The sequence below is a fragment of the Trichomonascus vanleenenianus genome, assembly GCF_965637985.1.
Source record: "Trichomonascus vanleenenianus strain CLIB 3782 genome assembly, contig: TRVA0_002S, whole genome shotgun sequence".
In the NCBI taxonomy this organism is placed as follows: Eukaryota; Fungi; Ascomycota; class Dipodascomycetes; order Dipodascales; family Trichomonascaceae; genus Blastobotrys; species Blastobotrys vanleenenianus.
In genome coordinates, this window is record NW_027481885.1 from 152,468 (window position 1) to 166,006 (window position 13,539).

General features: G+C 50.0%; 7 protein-coding genes across 7 annotated transcripts; 3 read left to right on the plus strand and 4 right to left on the minus strand.

Moving 5' to 3' along the window:
• Positions 1 to 53: 53 nt before the first annotated feature.
• Positions 54 to 803, plus strand: CUZ1 (Cuz1p; the record flags this gene model as incomplete). The annotated part of the gene is made up of 1 exon (XM_076682215.1): positions 54 to 803. The coding sequence occupies one exon, from the start codon at positions 54 to 56 to the stop codon at positions 801 to 803; it is 750 nt and encodes a 249-aa protein (XP_076543461.1).
• TRVA0_002S01904 (F-box protein) lies at positions 792 to 1,786 on the minus strand (the record flags this gene model as incomplete). The annotated part of the gene is made up of 2 exons (XM_076682216.1): positions 792 to 1,628; positions 1,694 to 1,786. The coding sequence occupies 2 exons, from the start codon at positions 1,784 to 1,786 to the stop codon at positions 792 to 794; spliced, it is 930 nt and encodes a 309-aa protein (XP_076543462.1).
• Positions 1,787 to 5,021: 3,235 nt separating this feature from the next.
• On the plus strand, positions 5,022 to 6,275 carry STR3 (cystathionine beta-lyase STR3; the record flags this gene model as incomplete). The annotated part of the gene is made up of 1 exon (XM_076682217.1): positions 5,022 to 6,275. The coding sequence occupies one exon, from the start codon at positions 5,022 to 5,024 to the stop codon at positions 6,273 to 6,275; it is 1,254 nt and encodes a 417-aa protein (XP_076543463.1).
• A 145-nt stretch (positions 6,276 to 6,420) lies between these two features.
• TRVA0_002S01948 (uncharacterized protein) lies at positions 6,421 to 8,385 on the minus strand (the record flags this gene model as incomplete). Its single annotated transcript, XM_076682218.1, has 1 exon — positions 6,421 to 8,385. One exon carries the CDS (start codon positions 8,383 to 8,385, stop codon positions 6,421 to 6,423), a length of 1,965 nt encoding a protein of 654 aa, XP_076543464.1.
• Positions 8,386 to 9,498: 1,113 nt separating this feature from the next.
• Positions 9,499 to 10,890, minus strand: GLO3 (ADP-ribosylation factor GTPase-activating protein; the record flags this gene model as incomplete). The annotated part of the gene is made up of 1 exon (XM_076682219.1): positions 9,499 to 10,890. The coding sequence occupies one exon, from the start codon at positions 10,888 to 10,890 to the stop codon at positions 9,499 to 9,501; it is 1,392 nt and encodes a 463-aa protein (XP_076543465.1).
• Positions 10,891 to 11,499: 609 nt separating this feature from the next.
• TIM21 (Tim21p) lies at positions 11,500 to 11,979 on the plus strand (the record flags this gene model as incomplete). Its single annotated transcript, XM_076682220.1, has 1 exon — positions 11,500 to 11,979. The coding sequence occupies one exon, from the start codon at positions 11,500 to 11,502 to the stop codon at positions 11,977 to 11,979; it is 480 nt and encodes a 159-aa protein (XP_076543466.1).
• A 402-nt stretch (positions 11,980 to 12,381) lies between these two features.
• TRVA0_002S02014 (complex I 24 kDa subunit family protein) lies at positions 12,382 to 13,089 on the minus strand (the record flags this gene model as incomplete). The annotated part of the gene is made up of 1 exon (XM_076682221.1): positions 12,382 to 13,089. One exon carries the CDS (start codon positions 13,087 to 13,089, stop codon positions 12,382 to 12,384), a length of 708 nt encoding a protein of 235 aa, XP_076543467.1.
• Positions 13,090 to 13,539: the final 450 nt, after the last annotated feature.

A 13,539-nucleotide genomic window follows, 5' to 3' on the forward strand; every position in this document is an offset into this window, starting at 1 on the left:
AGAGGATAGACCCCTTCCTCAGGAATTAAACGAGATCCAAAAGAACATAGAAAATGGCATCATCAGACTTGGAGGAAAAATCAAAAGGCATATTGAATATTGGCAGCCACTGCCACCTGTGCAATAATATCGACTTTTTGCCGTTTACCTGCGACGAGTGTGGGTTCAACTTCTGTCAAACCCACCGAGTGCCAGAGTCCCACGGTTGCAAACGCAAAGAGGTCGTCCGGTCGACTCCATCGCCCAGACCGTCCAAATCGAGCGGACAAAGACTGGACAGCGTCCCGAAGGGCCCCAAACCCGGTCCGTCGAGTACCACCAAACCAGTAGCCGCCAAACCCGCCTCTTCTCCGGCAAAGGCCTCGCAATTAGACAAGCTCAAGGCGTTCTGGGCTAATAAGAAGAGCACTTCGAAGCCATCGTCTAAAGTATCGCCATTCCTGGCGCTGTCAAAACTGAAAAAGGAGGCAGTAGGAGACCCTTCGTCGACTCCTGAGCCGAAGCGGCTTTACCTGTACATTTCTCGACCCGCCTACACATACACCGACGCTATTACCAATCAGGAAGCAGTGCATCCAGAGAAGAAAAAGGCTGTGTTCTTTGACAAGACTATTACGGTGGGAAAGCTATTAGACAAGGCATGCATTCATCTCGACGTAACAAACAAAAACAATAGCGACGCTAGTAACCGGCTAGTTCTGTCGCACAATGGGTCACTACTGTCGTTCTCCTCCAAAGTCGGAGAAGCTCTCAGTAATGGCGACACGGTGGAGATCCGGAAGCAGAAGGAGCTAAGCCCTTAATTCTACGACCCCTTGACATATACGGTCGATAAGATCGCGATACCCCTGGAGGCTGTCTTCTGCGAGGATTGCACTATGAGAAATTTTGCAATTATTGCGGGTCATTTGGCAGAGACCAATTATGTCTTTGCATGTGAAGAGATCGCATCCGTGGAGGTCAATGCTTTGGGCTACGGGCCCACCGGCACGGATCTGGCGTTTAATGTATTCAAAGACCCACAGCGGCCGTAGACAGTAAAAGGAGCGCAGTGACAGCACTGCGAGCCCCACGGGAGCCGATTCCTGGAGGAACTGCTGTATTGCGCCGCTTGTGAGCTTGAACACGCCGTCAAGATAAAGGAATCGCAGCTGTAGGCAACTGGCAATGCAGTCCAGCGTAGAGTCTTCAATGCTTGTGTAGCTGAGGTCGAGCGTCACCAGCTGAGGCGCGTGGAGCCGTAGTATTCGCTCGACTGTCGCCGCATCTGCAAGAGTCTGTCTCAGAGAGAGATGTACGAGAGTACTAGGCAGGGCGTCGAACAGCTTTGTGGCCCACGAGCAGCTCACCTGAATGCGTTCCAGCCGCAACTCCCGTAGACAATCGTTGTGGAGCAGTAGAAGTTGTAGGGATCTCAAGTCCTTGGGGCCTATATACGACGGGCAAATGACATTAATAGCCTCGGCGCTGGCTATCCGCTGGGCTAGAGCCTGCTGTGATAGAGGTGGAGTTCGCGATGGGTCGTCCATCCACAATGTTTGCCATGCGAGCCGGCGAAGTTCGCTGGGGCTCAAATGCGACAGGTTGATGCACTTCCACAGTCTTGGCTGGCTAGCTACGCCATTCCACTACGCCATTTTGTTAGTACCTTTTCATGCACTTGCACTAGTATTAGGGGGGAGTGGGAACGTACCTGCGTACACGTCTCACAGCACCTTATCAGGTCTCCCGGCGACAGGAAACAGAATATCTCGTATAGTATTTCGTTTGGTAAATCGGCGATCATATTTGTATTTAACGTATATTTCAATACTTCAAAAAATGAAGGATACTGGTGAAGTTATGGTGATTCTGTTGAAGAACCCACAGTTTGGCGACACCCCTAGCAGATCTCCGTCAGACCTTTCACAATAGGGAGAGAGAGAGAGGGCGCGTGATAGAGCAAAGCCTATAAGGTCGAGTACACGGTTTCTGAGAGCACCCCCCGTTGCAGTGTCTGATGGGAGGAACACGAAACAAAAGCCCCAGCCTGGTGAATGTTTAACAGGACCGCCCCACAGACTGTCGCAAAGTCAATATATATGAGAGGGGCCCTATACATGTTTCGTATGCTTTAGTACCGTTAAACCCGGCTGGCTGATAAAGGGCTGTGGGGCATTCCATATGCATGCACCACCTGGTCACCATGCAGAAGGCTGGTTTGGCGCACAAGTATTGCACAATTATTAGTGGTAGTGTCGTGCCTCCTGTGGGAGGAAAATTGACGTAATACGTATGAGGGGACGGCTTATCGGCGTCTTTCCAGACGTTTAGCACTTTCAATTATTCGTTTCCAAGGACGTCATAGTGGGCCTTTTAGTTCGGCATGCGGCTGAATGACGTGCATTAGCAATTGTCCGTGTTTCACTGATGCTGATATTTACGATTGGATAATCCGTGTTTGGTATATTTCAGTCTAATAAATTTTTGTTGAATTAAATATATTATTTCACTGCACTATGGCCGAGCGCACTACGTACATACCATATATGCCTTATTGTATCGCAATATAATATACTTTTATGTTCAAGAGATGTAAAGGAATATATGAAATTGTGAAACCGCTGGTGGTATCAGTTGACCTGGAGGAAGTTGACTACATTCCGTTAACAACATTTGGAGTATAAGTTAACACAAAATCTTCATTGGCCAATTGGCGATTGGAATCAAAAATCGCACAGTACGGGGTAGAACTTACTATTAAGTGTCGCTTGAAAACATGAAATGACTTGGGGGCCAGCCCCCAAACCCCCGTAGCTCCGCTTCGCGGAGGGTTTGGAGATAATATTATTCTATTATTCTGCAGTTGATGCAGAGAGATGACTAGTAGGGTTATCTTGCACGAGCCTTAGGCCCCCAACTACGGGAGCTCGAGGGCTGGCCCTCGAACATACCCTCTACCGAGTACAATTCGGGGGGACCAGTCCCCCAAACCCCCCTGGGGCTCAGATAGCGGCGATATCATTGAGGCTTTTACATCAACGATAGATATACATGTAGCTGGAAGACGTATAAAGAGCTTTAGTTATACTTGAGTTATTGCTTTGAGCATGCTGCAAAGACTTATGACTTCGCTTTGAATGAAATACCCTCCAATCAGAATTTATTATACCTAATCATAATAGGTCAATTCGGATGTCGGCCTACCTACATATTATAGGAGATTAGGTCACTACTATTAGAATACAGGGATATTTCCTCCCAAAATCTCTTTACATCAGCACATTTGAGAGTGATTTGTTACAGTCAGTTACCCAGATCGGTAAACGACCTTTTAGGACTATTAATGATAGAGCTCATCTATGGCACACTTTTTCAACGAGAGCTATATGCGCTTGATCTGCTCGCTTACGCATATCTGTCAGCCATTATTTGCCGAATCGGAGCCACGTCGCGACCTGCCCTGAACTACCACAGTACCGGGTAGTGCCTTCCCGATTGTTGAAAAAGCTTAGCGCAAATGTTTGTGAGGTTTAAGCAAAAAGCCTCAAGCAAGCTAGGGGATTCGTTATTATTTTCCCAAAAATTTTGACAAGAGGCACGGGCCATACCGGTGAAGCTCTCGTCCTCGTAATGAAGAGGATTCTATTCCCCTGAGCATACGGCTGACAGTGGGTTAGGGTTGTTCCTCCCATATTGCTCCAACCGGTATATATCAGCTTAGGAACACTGTCTGCTTCCAATCCGTACCCCTATAATCTGTATTGGATAGTACTCTTGAATTAATGCTATAAATTTCTTAGATCTTCATGACTGTTATGTGCTTGCTACATGCTCTTATTTGAGCTTTTCAAGTACCGATACTATAGTACTACTACTTAGGCTATGCTTTAACATTTAACAGTCTATTGCACTTCCAATGGGTGTCCAGCTGTCGGATACTGAATTGAACATGATTTGGGTGCTCAATGGCCTAATACTACTCTATGAGTACAAGGTGGTTTTTACTTATTTGTCGAATCGGATTATCAAAACAAGATCAGAGAGCATATGCGTGATTTGTCGTGTTTTTCAACTACCGGTAGTCTCCGTCGCCCTTTAACCAAGATTTATACTGGTTGCTCCCCTTGTGATGGATGAAAAATCTTATTCGTCCGATGATCCAGGCACTAACACCGCCGTACTACCGATACATATGCTCCGGCAGTACGAGTAGATTGCTTTAATCAGAGTCAATATTTTTAGATCGTGTCAAATGAAAATACTGGCAACTATAAACCTTAGTACATGTAATTGAGTAATACTTAGCAGTTACCATACTCGGATCATATACACGGTGCACACCAATGGCAGTTACCGATACCCCGATCATACAGACCATACAGACGGTGTACACCAATAGAAGAGTGAGAGATAAACAAGAACAGATGTTCAACCCTAGTATATTTCAACCTTTCACCAGCAAAACAGATTAATAACTTCAATAGCTATTTTCAAAAATAGTAGAGAATATTACAGCTTGGATCGATCAATTGAACAATGGTAAGAAAATTGTTGTTTTACCGGGACTACAGTAGTAACTGCCAACCAATGAACAAGCAAAAAGAAGCAAAAAGAAAAAGAATACATCAAAAAAAGATTTAATCAACAAATTGGTCTCGAAGTATCCACCATACTGTATTTCCAGAGGCTAACACCAGTGTATGGCAGACCGTATCCACTGCTAATATGGCGATCGATCGAAAATACTGGCCAGCCGCACGGAGGAACGGCGCGCGCAGAGCATAATGAGTGATTGCACGTGACTTTAAGCGATTTCGCTGCGGGGCGGTCGGTTCTCCGTACGCACCCCCCGTAAAGCGCGGTTCGAGGCACTGGGCTATAGAGTCATATCGCTAACACGGGCCATTATAAGCCCAACCGGGGGAACAGTGAAATTTCAACCATTTCTTGCCAAAGATCCGCCATTACTGAAGATATTGGAATAGGCCCAACCATATTAGAAAGGATTGGATAGTTGAAAAGAGTGAAATTGAAAGGAGATGTCTGCGATTGCCAAACCTGAAGAAGCGAAGCCGCCATCCCCGGCTCCGTCGAGCCCCCGCCAGAAAAAGGCCTATGCCATCGACACCGAGCTCGTTTATACCGAAAGCTCGGATCAGTACCGGTCCTCCTCGGTGCCGATTTACCAAACGGCGACCTTCAAACAGGACAGCCTCACCAACATGGGCGAGTACGACTACACCCGGTCGGGAAACCCCACGAGAAGCCATCTCGAAAGGCACATGGCCAAGATTATGAACGCCAGTCGAGCATTGGCTGTCTCGAGCGGTATGACCGCCATGGACGTAATTGCACGACTCCTCAAGCCTGGGGATGAAGTGATTGCCGGAGACGATTTATACGGCGGCACCAATAGACTGCTCAAGTATTTGAGCACGAACCAGAACATCAAGGTGAAGCACGTAGACACGACGAATAATGCTGCTGTGGAGGCTGTTCTGTCGCCCAACACGCGCATGGTGCTGCTGGAGAGCCCGACTAACCCTCTCATTAAGATCGTAGACATCCGGGGGCTGACGGCTGCGGCTCACAAGCGGAATCCAAACGCAATTGTTGTCGTGGATAACACGATGATGTCGCCATTGCTCATGTCGCCGCTGGATCTGGGTGCCGACATTGTGTATGAAAGCGGAACGAAATACCTTAGCGGTCACCACGACATTATGGCGGGTGTTATCGCCGTCAACAGCCTCGAATTGGGCGAGCAGCTGTTCTTTACCATCAATGCATCGGGTTGTGGTCTGTCGCCGTTCGACTCGTGGCTGCTACTGCGGGGTGTCAAGACGCTAGCGGTGCGGCTTGAGAAGCAGCAGAGCAATGCCGAGCTCATTGCCGCGTTCCTCGAAGGTGCTGGATTTAAAGTGCGGTACCCGGGCCTCAAGTCGCACCCGGGTTATGATTTGCACTGGTCCATGGCGCGAGGCGCGGGCGCGGTGCTGTCGCTGGAGACGGGCTCTGTCGAGGTTAGCGAGCGAATTGTCGAGGCTACGCGCATCTGGGGCATTTCTGTGTCTTTCGGTTGTGTCAACTCGCTCATTTCTATGCCCTGCAAGATGTCGCATGCTTCGATTGACCCCAAGACGCGGGCCGAGCGTGATTTCCCTGAGGATTTGATTCGACTGTGCGTAGGCATTGAAAACCCGTACGATCTGATTGAGGATCTCAAAATTGCATTGGTCAAGGCGGAGGTGGTCACCATTGACGACGAGGGCAACATACACAAGAAGGCATAAACCATTGTCATTATTTTTTATTATTATTATTATTGTTAATTTATAGCTGTACATTATTAAATAAATACGTGCAAAAACTGCGTTAATCATTACGTTTGCTGTAGAAGGCTTGCGGATCATTAGAAGAGTTGTGGGTGGTGGTGGATTACTTGGTCACTTTAGAAGGCTTATTGGGAAGGGACCTTCGAAAGGATGGCCGGATGCCACTGGTCTGGTTGAGTCCGCGACCCATTGGAGCGCCATAGCGGAGTTTATGCGGCTCAGACTGTCGCCTTTTTGATGGCTTTTTGCCGCGGAGTTTTTTATCAATAATTGATTTTATCTCGACAAAGCTTTTGTGGAGGACGGGAATGTCCCGCTGTAGCTCTTCCATCGATGGCGAAGGTTTTTTTAGGTTTGCCAGGACAGACTCCCATATGTGATCGATTAATCCCGTCGCTAGTCCAAGCTCATCTTTATCCAGCTCTTCTTTTTTCGTCGAATCGCCCGCCCCTTCAACTTCTTTCATATCATCATCCCCACCATTGCTGGACTCACCCAAATCATTCTCAGACTCTTCATAGTCCTCATCTATATCATTTAGCTCCATCGTGCCATTGCGCTCATTAGTATCCAAATACTCAGTTTCGTCGATATCTCCAACACCATTGGTATCTTTACTTTCGTCACGATCATTAGTCAAATGCTCAATTTGGTCATTATCTCCAAGACCATGGCTATCTTCACTCCCGCCACGACGGTCATTAGTAACAATTTTTTGAACAATATCGTCGATATCAGAAAGGTTCAAATTTTCGTCAGACAGTTCAGACAGCTCTGAGCTGGAGAGCTCTTCACCCATTGGTTCGCCTTCTGACGACTCGTCGTCCCCTTGGAACGGTGATAGGAGCTCGCCCGTCAACAAATGGGTCTTATATATACACTCGCCCCGCGTATCCAACATGGAAAGATCAGTATCGAAAATATCAGCGTCAAACGGCGTAAATGCCCCAATTACCTGCTCTCTAATCTTCTCAAACCTTGCATTGTGCTCCTTGGGCCTCACATAATTGCGCTCCAACTCCAAAGTCAGCAAAACACGCAGTGGATACGCCCACACGACGCACGTATTTTCAAGAGCAGAGAACGGCAGCGCCTGGTACATAAGCAGCACCTTATCATACGGCACAATGCCTATCTGCCCCATTGCATCCTTCAGCTTCGATTGTGAAGTCCCAGGCAAGAACATGGACAGCCACAACCGGCGCTGTACACGTTTGTCAGCAATTGGTTCGGCCGGGTAGACCCTCGTGTTACGGAGCATCTTAATGGCCGGATCAAAGTGCAGTGTGTACAGAACCTGCGTGAAGTAGCTGATCTCATCCGGAACTATAATGAGTTCTATGCAATTGCGCTCGAGAATGTGTTGGCACGCGTGTTGATACCGCAATTCTGACGGAACTTCGCTTTGATTTACAATGAGATAACGCGTCTGGAACGGGTCGCTGGTACGCTCCGTCTGCTGGGCAAAGTGCCGCACCCAGTAAAACTGGACGGAGTGCTCAGGGCTATACTGTTCAATTGCGACTTCTCCACGAAACTGCTGAGCCAGCTCTGCCTCCTCTGCTCCAACAAGCACTTTCTTCTTTAAAGGCTTCCCGTCTCCGCGTACGCCGTCAATTACAACAAATCTTTCAGATGACGGACCACTTAAAGGAGTCCTCTTGTCCGCATCGTGCTTTACAATTCTGCAGTATAATTCGTCCTGCTCAATGCCGTACTCGAACTCGGATACGTGCAGATAGGCGATGTTGTCGGGAGCTATGGACTTGAGCTTTCGGAAGAGGCCTTCCACTATACGATCCATCGCAGGCTTGTCGCGCGGGACATTCGGAGCACTCAGTATATCAGGATACTGCGCGATAAAGTGGTCTACCCATGCAGCTGGGGGCTTGTCGGGCTTGTCAAGCCGCCAGTCGATGAAGTATTTGATGCTCTGGGCGCAGTGCCGGATCCACTCCCTGGTCACCTTTTCGCCAGAACGGCGTAAATACTGCCTCAGAGCGCTTGCCAGAGCCCATTCGGCATGGCGGTTGAGGTATTCTTCATCCACCTCGTCCACTTGGCTCATAAGGGGATTTTTTTCAGTTGATTGTCGTCGTCGGTGATGCTCCGATATGATCACCATCCAAAGCCTCAAAATGTTGGTAGCTGGTCTACAGTAGTACTTTACAATAATTCACCAACTATAAACTGGATTTGAATATATTGCTAAACTTCTGTAGGATTAGTCTTTATTAGCGCGGCTTTTAATCTCTGTTTCTCATGAATGTAGAAAACTGGTGTCATCCTATACCCCTGACCTCACGATAACTTCTATGACTCGTCAAATAGCAACGTAAAATCCTTACTGATCATTAATCAAGCCGCCTGATTCGTTAAAAATCGTGAATTGAATTATAGCAGTTATTCAGTGATGACAAATGATACGCTGTTCATTATTTCTCGCTTGGAGACTTTTAAAGCTTTGAAAAAAGTCAATCTAGCGGGTCTCAGTAAAGATTATCTATTTCAACAAGCCAATGCGCCATCTCCAGGTAGTGTTTTTTACTGTCGCGCCCACGAGAACTAATTGTCCAAGACTCTTGATGCTTTTTGGCTCTTCAAACTTACTCCGGTAGTCCAGTATTGATGTCTTTTCATAACTATACATTCCATACAACCACAGGACCACATCTAGCCTACGAAGCGACCAATTGGCTCTTTTTCGCGAGATAAAGTTTCAAGGCTAGCAGTTCTATTAATGTTCACTACACAAAAGCTATGCATGAATTGAGGCGTCTCTAACACCACCCGCATCAAATGTAATCATTCTAGTATCCTTGAGATTGGCCCCTCCAATGTACTTACGATCCAATGTAATAGAAAATGTGAGGATCTTCAGATGTATATTTTATCTTGATAAGTTCTCACTAAAACTGATGAATTACAAACACAGTTACATGCATGTGATTGAGCTAACATACGGTACTTGGTGTTCAATTTCTGAGTTCTCAGTAGAGCCGTAATAACCTGCGGCACTTAGATACTTGACAACATCAGTTTTGGAAAAGTTAATCATGAATAAACTAATATTGACTATCCTGGTTCATCTAACAAGGATTGAAGAACCAACTCGATGAACTAGTTTACTCTTACACGGTTCGTTCATGAAATAGATGATTTTAATTTTGTCAGTACGCTATTAACGCATAAAGTTCCGCACGTAATCGGCGGCTTTGGCGGCGCCCTGTTCCAATGCATCCTTAACTGCGCCCATATCCTCGTTAGCAAGCCCCCGCAGCTTGTCGGCCAAGTTGTTAGTAAGCTGCTCCATGTCAAACTCCCCATCGCCATGGCCCCGCGCCTCCTCCTCCTCGTCACGCCCGAAATAACTGCTCGAACTAATCGAGCTTGCGCCCTCAAACTGCTTGAGTCGCGTACGTGCCTCGGCCTGCGCAGCCGGATCAAAGTTATTGCGCCCAAAGAACTCGTCAGACGAAATCGCCTTCTGCTTGCCATACTTTCCCGTAATGGCCGGATCCGTCGGTGCCGCAGGAGTATAAGCTCGCGGCGTTGGCGTCGCAGACTTCTGTGATGGTGGCGCCGCCGTCTGGCCAAATCCGAGCCGCACCGACTGCGGCTTAGGGGCTGTCGTAGTGCTTGATGGCTTGAGGACAGTAGGTTCCGGTCGCAAGTCGGCGAGTGCTGCTGGCTCAGTGTACGACTTCTTAGCAGCTGCCTCAGTCTGTGCTGGGGACTGCTTAGCAGCCTCTTCATTGGGGTTGTAGCCAAGCTTGGCAATCCGCTCCTGCTCCTCCCGCGCCTCACGCTCGGCCTTTTCAAAGTCAATCTCTTCAGAAGCGACCTTCTTGGCCGAGAGCTTCGGGGCACGCTTCGACCCCAGAATGTTCCTACGCGATCCGCTGGCCGAAGAAGAAGACGCCTTGCCTGCGATTCGCGTCGTCGTTGTTGTCGTCGTCGTCGTAGTGCCTAGCGGAGTCCCCGATCGGCTGGTCCCAGCGCTGGAAGAGACCGGCGTAGAGCTGCGCGAGAGCGGAGGCGTCGGCTTCTTCACCATGGGCTTATCCCAACTCGAGAAAAAGTCCTCGTCCTTCTTTGAAGATGATGCCGATGAGGCGCCCGGAGACGGCGAGTTCTCGACATCGTCAAGCACGTGCTCGTTCGGGTGTTTAATAGCGTCTCGCTCAGCACGCTCCTTCAACTCCTCGAGATAGAGCTGGGCGACGCGGCTCGAGTACTTCTCCGACGCACTGGCCGACTTGGTCAGGTACCGCGACCCGCCGTTCTTGGTGAAGAACTCGCGCGCCGCCTGGTTCCCACCAACCCGGATGTTCCGCAGATGGCCGATCGACCAATTGTCCATGTTCGTCGACTGGACGAACGACACGTGGACGCCCAGGTTCCGGTGCACGGCTGAGCAGTCGAGGCAGATGAACACCCCAAACGTCGCAGAGCTCCACGTCGGGTTCCGCGCTCCACAGTCGAAACACGTCTTGTTCGCAGTCACCGCACGCTGCTTGTCAAAGAAGGGTCGGATGTCCTCCTTCGACAGTGATGCTTTCTCGTCAGACATTTTCTCCCTCTCTCTCGCTCGATTGCAACGTGTGTGGTCGTCGTGTTCTCTTTTTAAGTGATTCCAGGGTACCCATCTATATTCACTACCTTTAGCGTTATTTCATCGTAATGTATTTTTCTCACGTGATATTAGAGCCGCGCTTTATGCGGCGGGATCGCGTGAGTGTCAAGCGCGCCTCGGCATTGCACCTGGGGGGCCAGCCTCCCAGACCCCCCAGGGCACCGCTGCGCGGTGATTATTGGGCCGTTACAATGATGCACCCTCCGCGAAGCGGAGCCACGGGGGGTCTGGGGGCTGGACCCCCAGGTACACCCCATGAGCCGCACTTCATGCGGCGTGAATCACGTGAATGTCACGTGCCGGGGGGAAAAAAAACCCTTGGTTGATGATGATGGGTAGCGGAGAAGTTATCCACAGAGTTTGATTGTAATGCTGAGTTCACGAGGGCTGATACGGACGGTCCCCCGCGCGGGGAGGCTTGTGAACAAGCGGCTGGTACGACCTGGGGCCTTCGCCAGTACGAAAGCCAATAATGATGATAAGATCCCGCTAGGGATCCGGATCAGGCACGCCGCGTCCTTCACGTTCTACACTGGCGTGGTGCTGATGGGGGTGGGCCTGTCGGGGCTGGTGGTGTACTACTTTGTGAACGACATTCTGCTGCCGACAAGCGACGTCCAGGTGTTCAACCGTGCCAAGCACATCATTGAAAAGGACCCGGACTGCCAGGCGCTGCTAGGCGGGTCTAAGATAAGCGCCTACGGCGAGCAGAGCGAGAACAAATGGGCACGGAACCGGCCAATTGCGTCCCGTAGAGGGGTTGACACGTCTGGCAGGGAACACCTGCTGATGCAATTCCATGTGGAGGGCGATCTTGCCCAGGGTCTGGTGCGGCTCGAGATGATCCAGAGTGACGAGAAGAACCACGCCGGTATTGGCAAGTTCGACTTTCGCTATTTAGTGCTCGAAGTCCCGGGCCACCCGCGATTATACGTCATTGACAATACCCCCAAGATCAAGAAGAGAAGCCCATTGTCCAACGACACTGGCTTCCTCGGCGTCAAATGGGGTAAGGACAAGTCGTAGACTTTACCTGGGGCTCTGCCCCAGACCCCGTAGTTGGGGGGGAACCCCCAAACCCCCCATCAGGGCTCCTTCGACGCTGTAATTATTATCTAGTATATATGCATTTTGAGCCGGACCCTCGGCTGTACGACAAACCCCATTGAGACCTCCTGGGGCTCCCCTCCGCGAAGCGGAGCTACGGGGGTTTGGGGGCTGGCCCCCAAGAGATCATCCAAACAAGTTGAACCAATTGGCGAACCCTCCGCGAAGCGGAGCTACGGGGGGTTGGGGGCTGGCCCCCAAGAGTTCATCCAAACAGTTCTCCTGGGGCTCTGCCCCAGACCCCGTAGTAGGGGGGGTAAACCCCCCAAACCCCCCAATCGTTACGACAGAGTAAATTATTGTATTATGCATTTTTTAAGCCTAGAGGTCGGCCCGGGTGAAGTCGGCGACATTGAAGGGTTCCTTGTTGAGCAGGACCTTCTGGCCAGTGAAGGGCTCGCAGTCCCGTCGTCGCGTTGTGCCTGGGGTGACCTTCTCGCCATTCTGCAGCTTGGTGAGCAGGTCTGTGACGGACTGGGCGGTCAGATCTTCGAAATAGTCGTCATTGACACCGATCATGGGCGCATTGACGCATGCACCGAGGCACTCGACCTCCGAAAGCGTGAACAGGCCGTCCTTGGTCGTCTCGCCCGGGTGGATGCCCAGCTTCTTCTGTACGGCGTCCATGATCGAGTCAGAGTTGCACAGCTGGCACGGGGTGGTGGTGCACACCTGCAAATGGTACTTGCCCATCGGGTTTCGGTTGTACATGGTATAGAAGGTCGCGACCTCGTACACTCGCATTGGAGGCATCTCGAGCAGCTTGGCTACGTAGTTCATGACGCTGATCGAGCAGAACCCGAGCTGTCGCTGGCCCAGGTCCAGCAGGGGCATGACGGCACCCTTCTTGTACTGTGGCGGGTACTTGGCAATGATCTCTTTGGCCCGGGTCTGGTTCTCCGCCGAGAACTCGAATGGAATCGACGGGTTGTTCTGGGGCGTGTTTCGGTGCACTGACAGCACCGACGAGTATCGCACAGAGGTCGGGCGCAGCAGGCCGACTCGCTGGAAAACCCTCGTTATCGACATCTCTATATGATATTAAATTCTGCGTGTGTGATTGGAACCACCCCGTAGTGAAACGCTAATTTTTCACCTTTGGTGATGATGGGCCTTGGGACCCGCCAAATAATTGCAATTGGGCCGCCCTCATTGGCCAGCCGCTCCCCAAAACTCCCAACCTCCGCTCTCCGGAAACATCTTCATAATACGAGATCGAGTACGAGTTACGAGTACTCGTTGTGCAGTGGAAATCGAGGGGCATAGGAACTATTTACCGTATAACTGGAGATATTCTGGCTAGTCCTTACAATTACACTAGCTCTAAAGTATATTCGAGGGCCAGCCCTCGAGCTCCCGTAGCTGGGGGCCAGCCCCCAGACCCCCATATCTACGGTAACAGGGTAACAAACAATTTCAAGCACTGTTACAAAATTTCGTCACAGCTCAAATCTCCGCGAAGCGGAGCCCCAGGGGGGT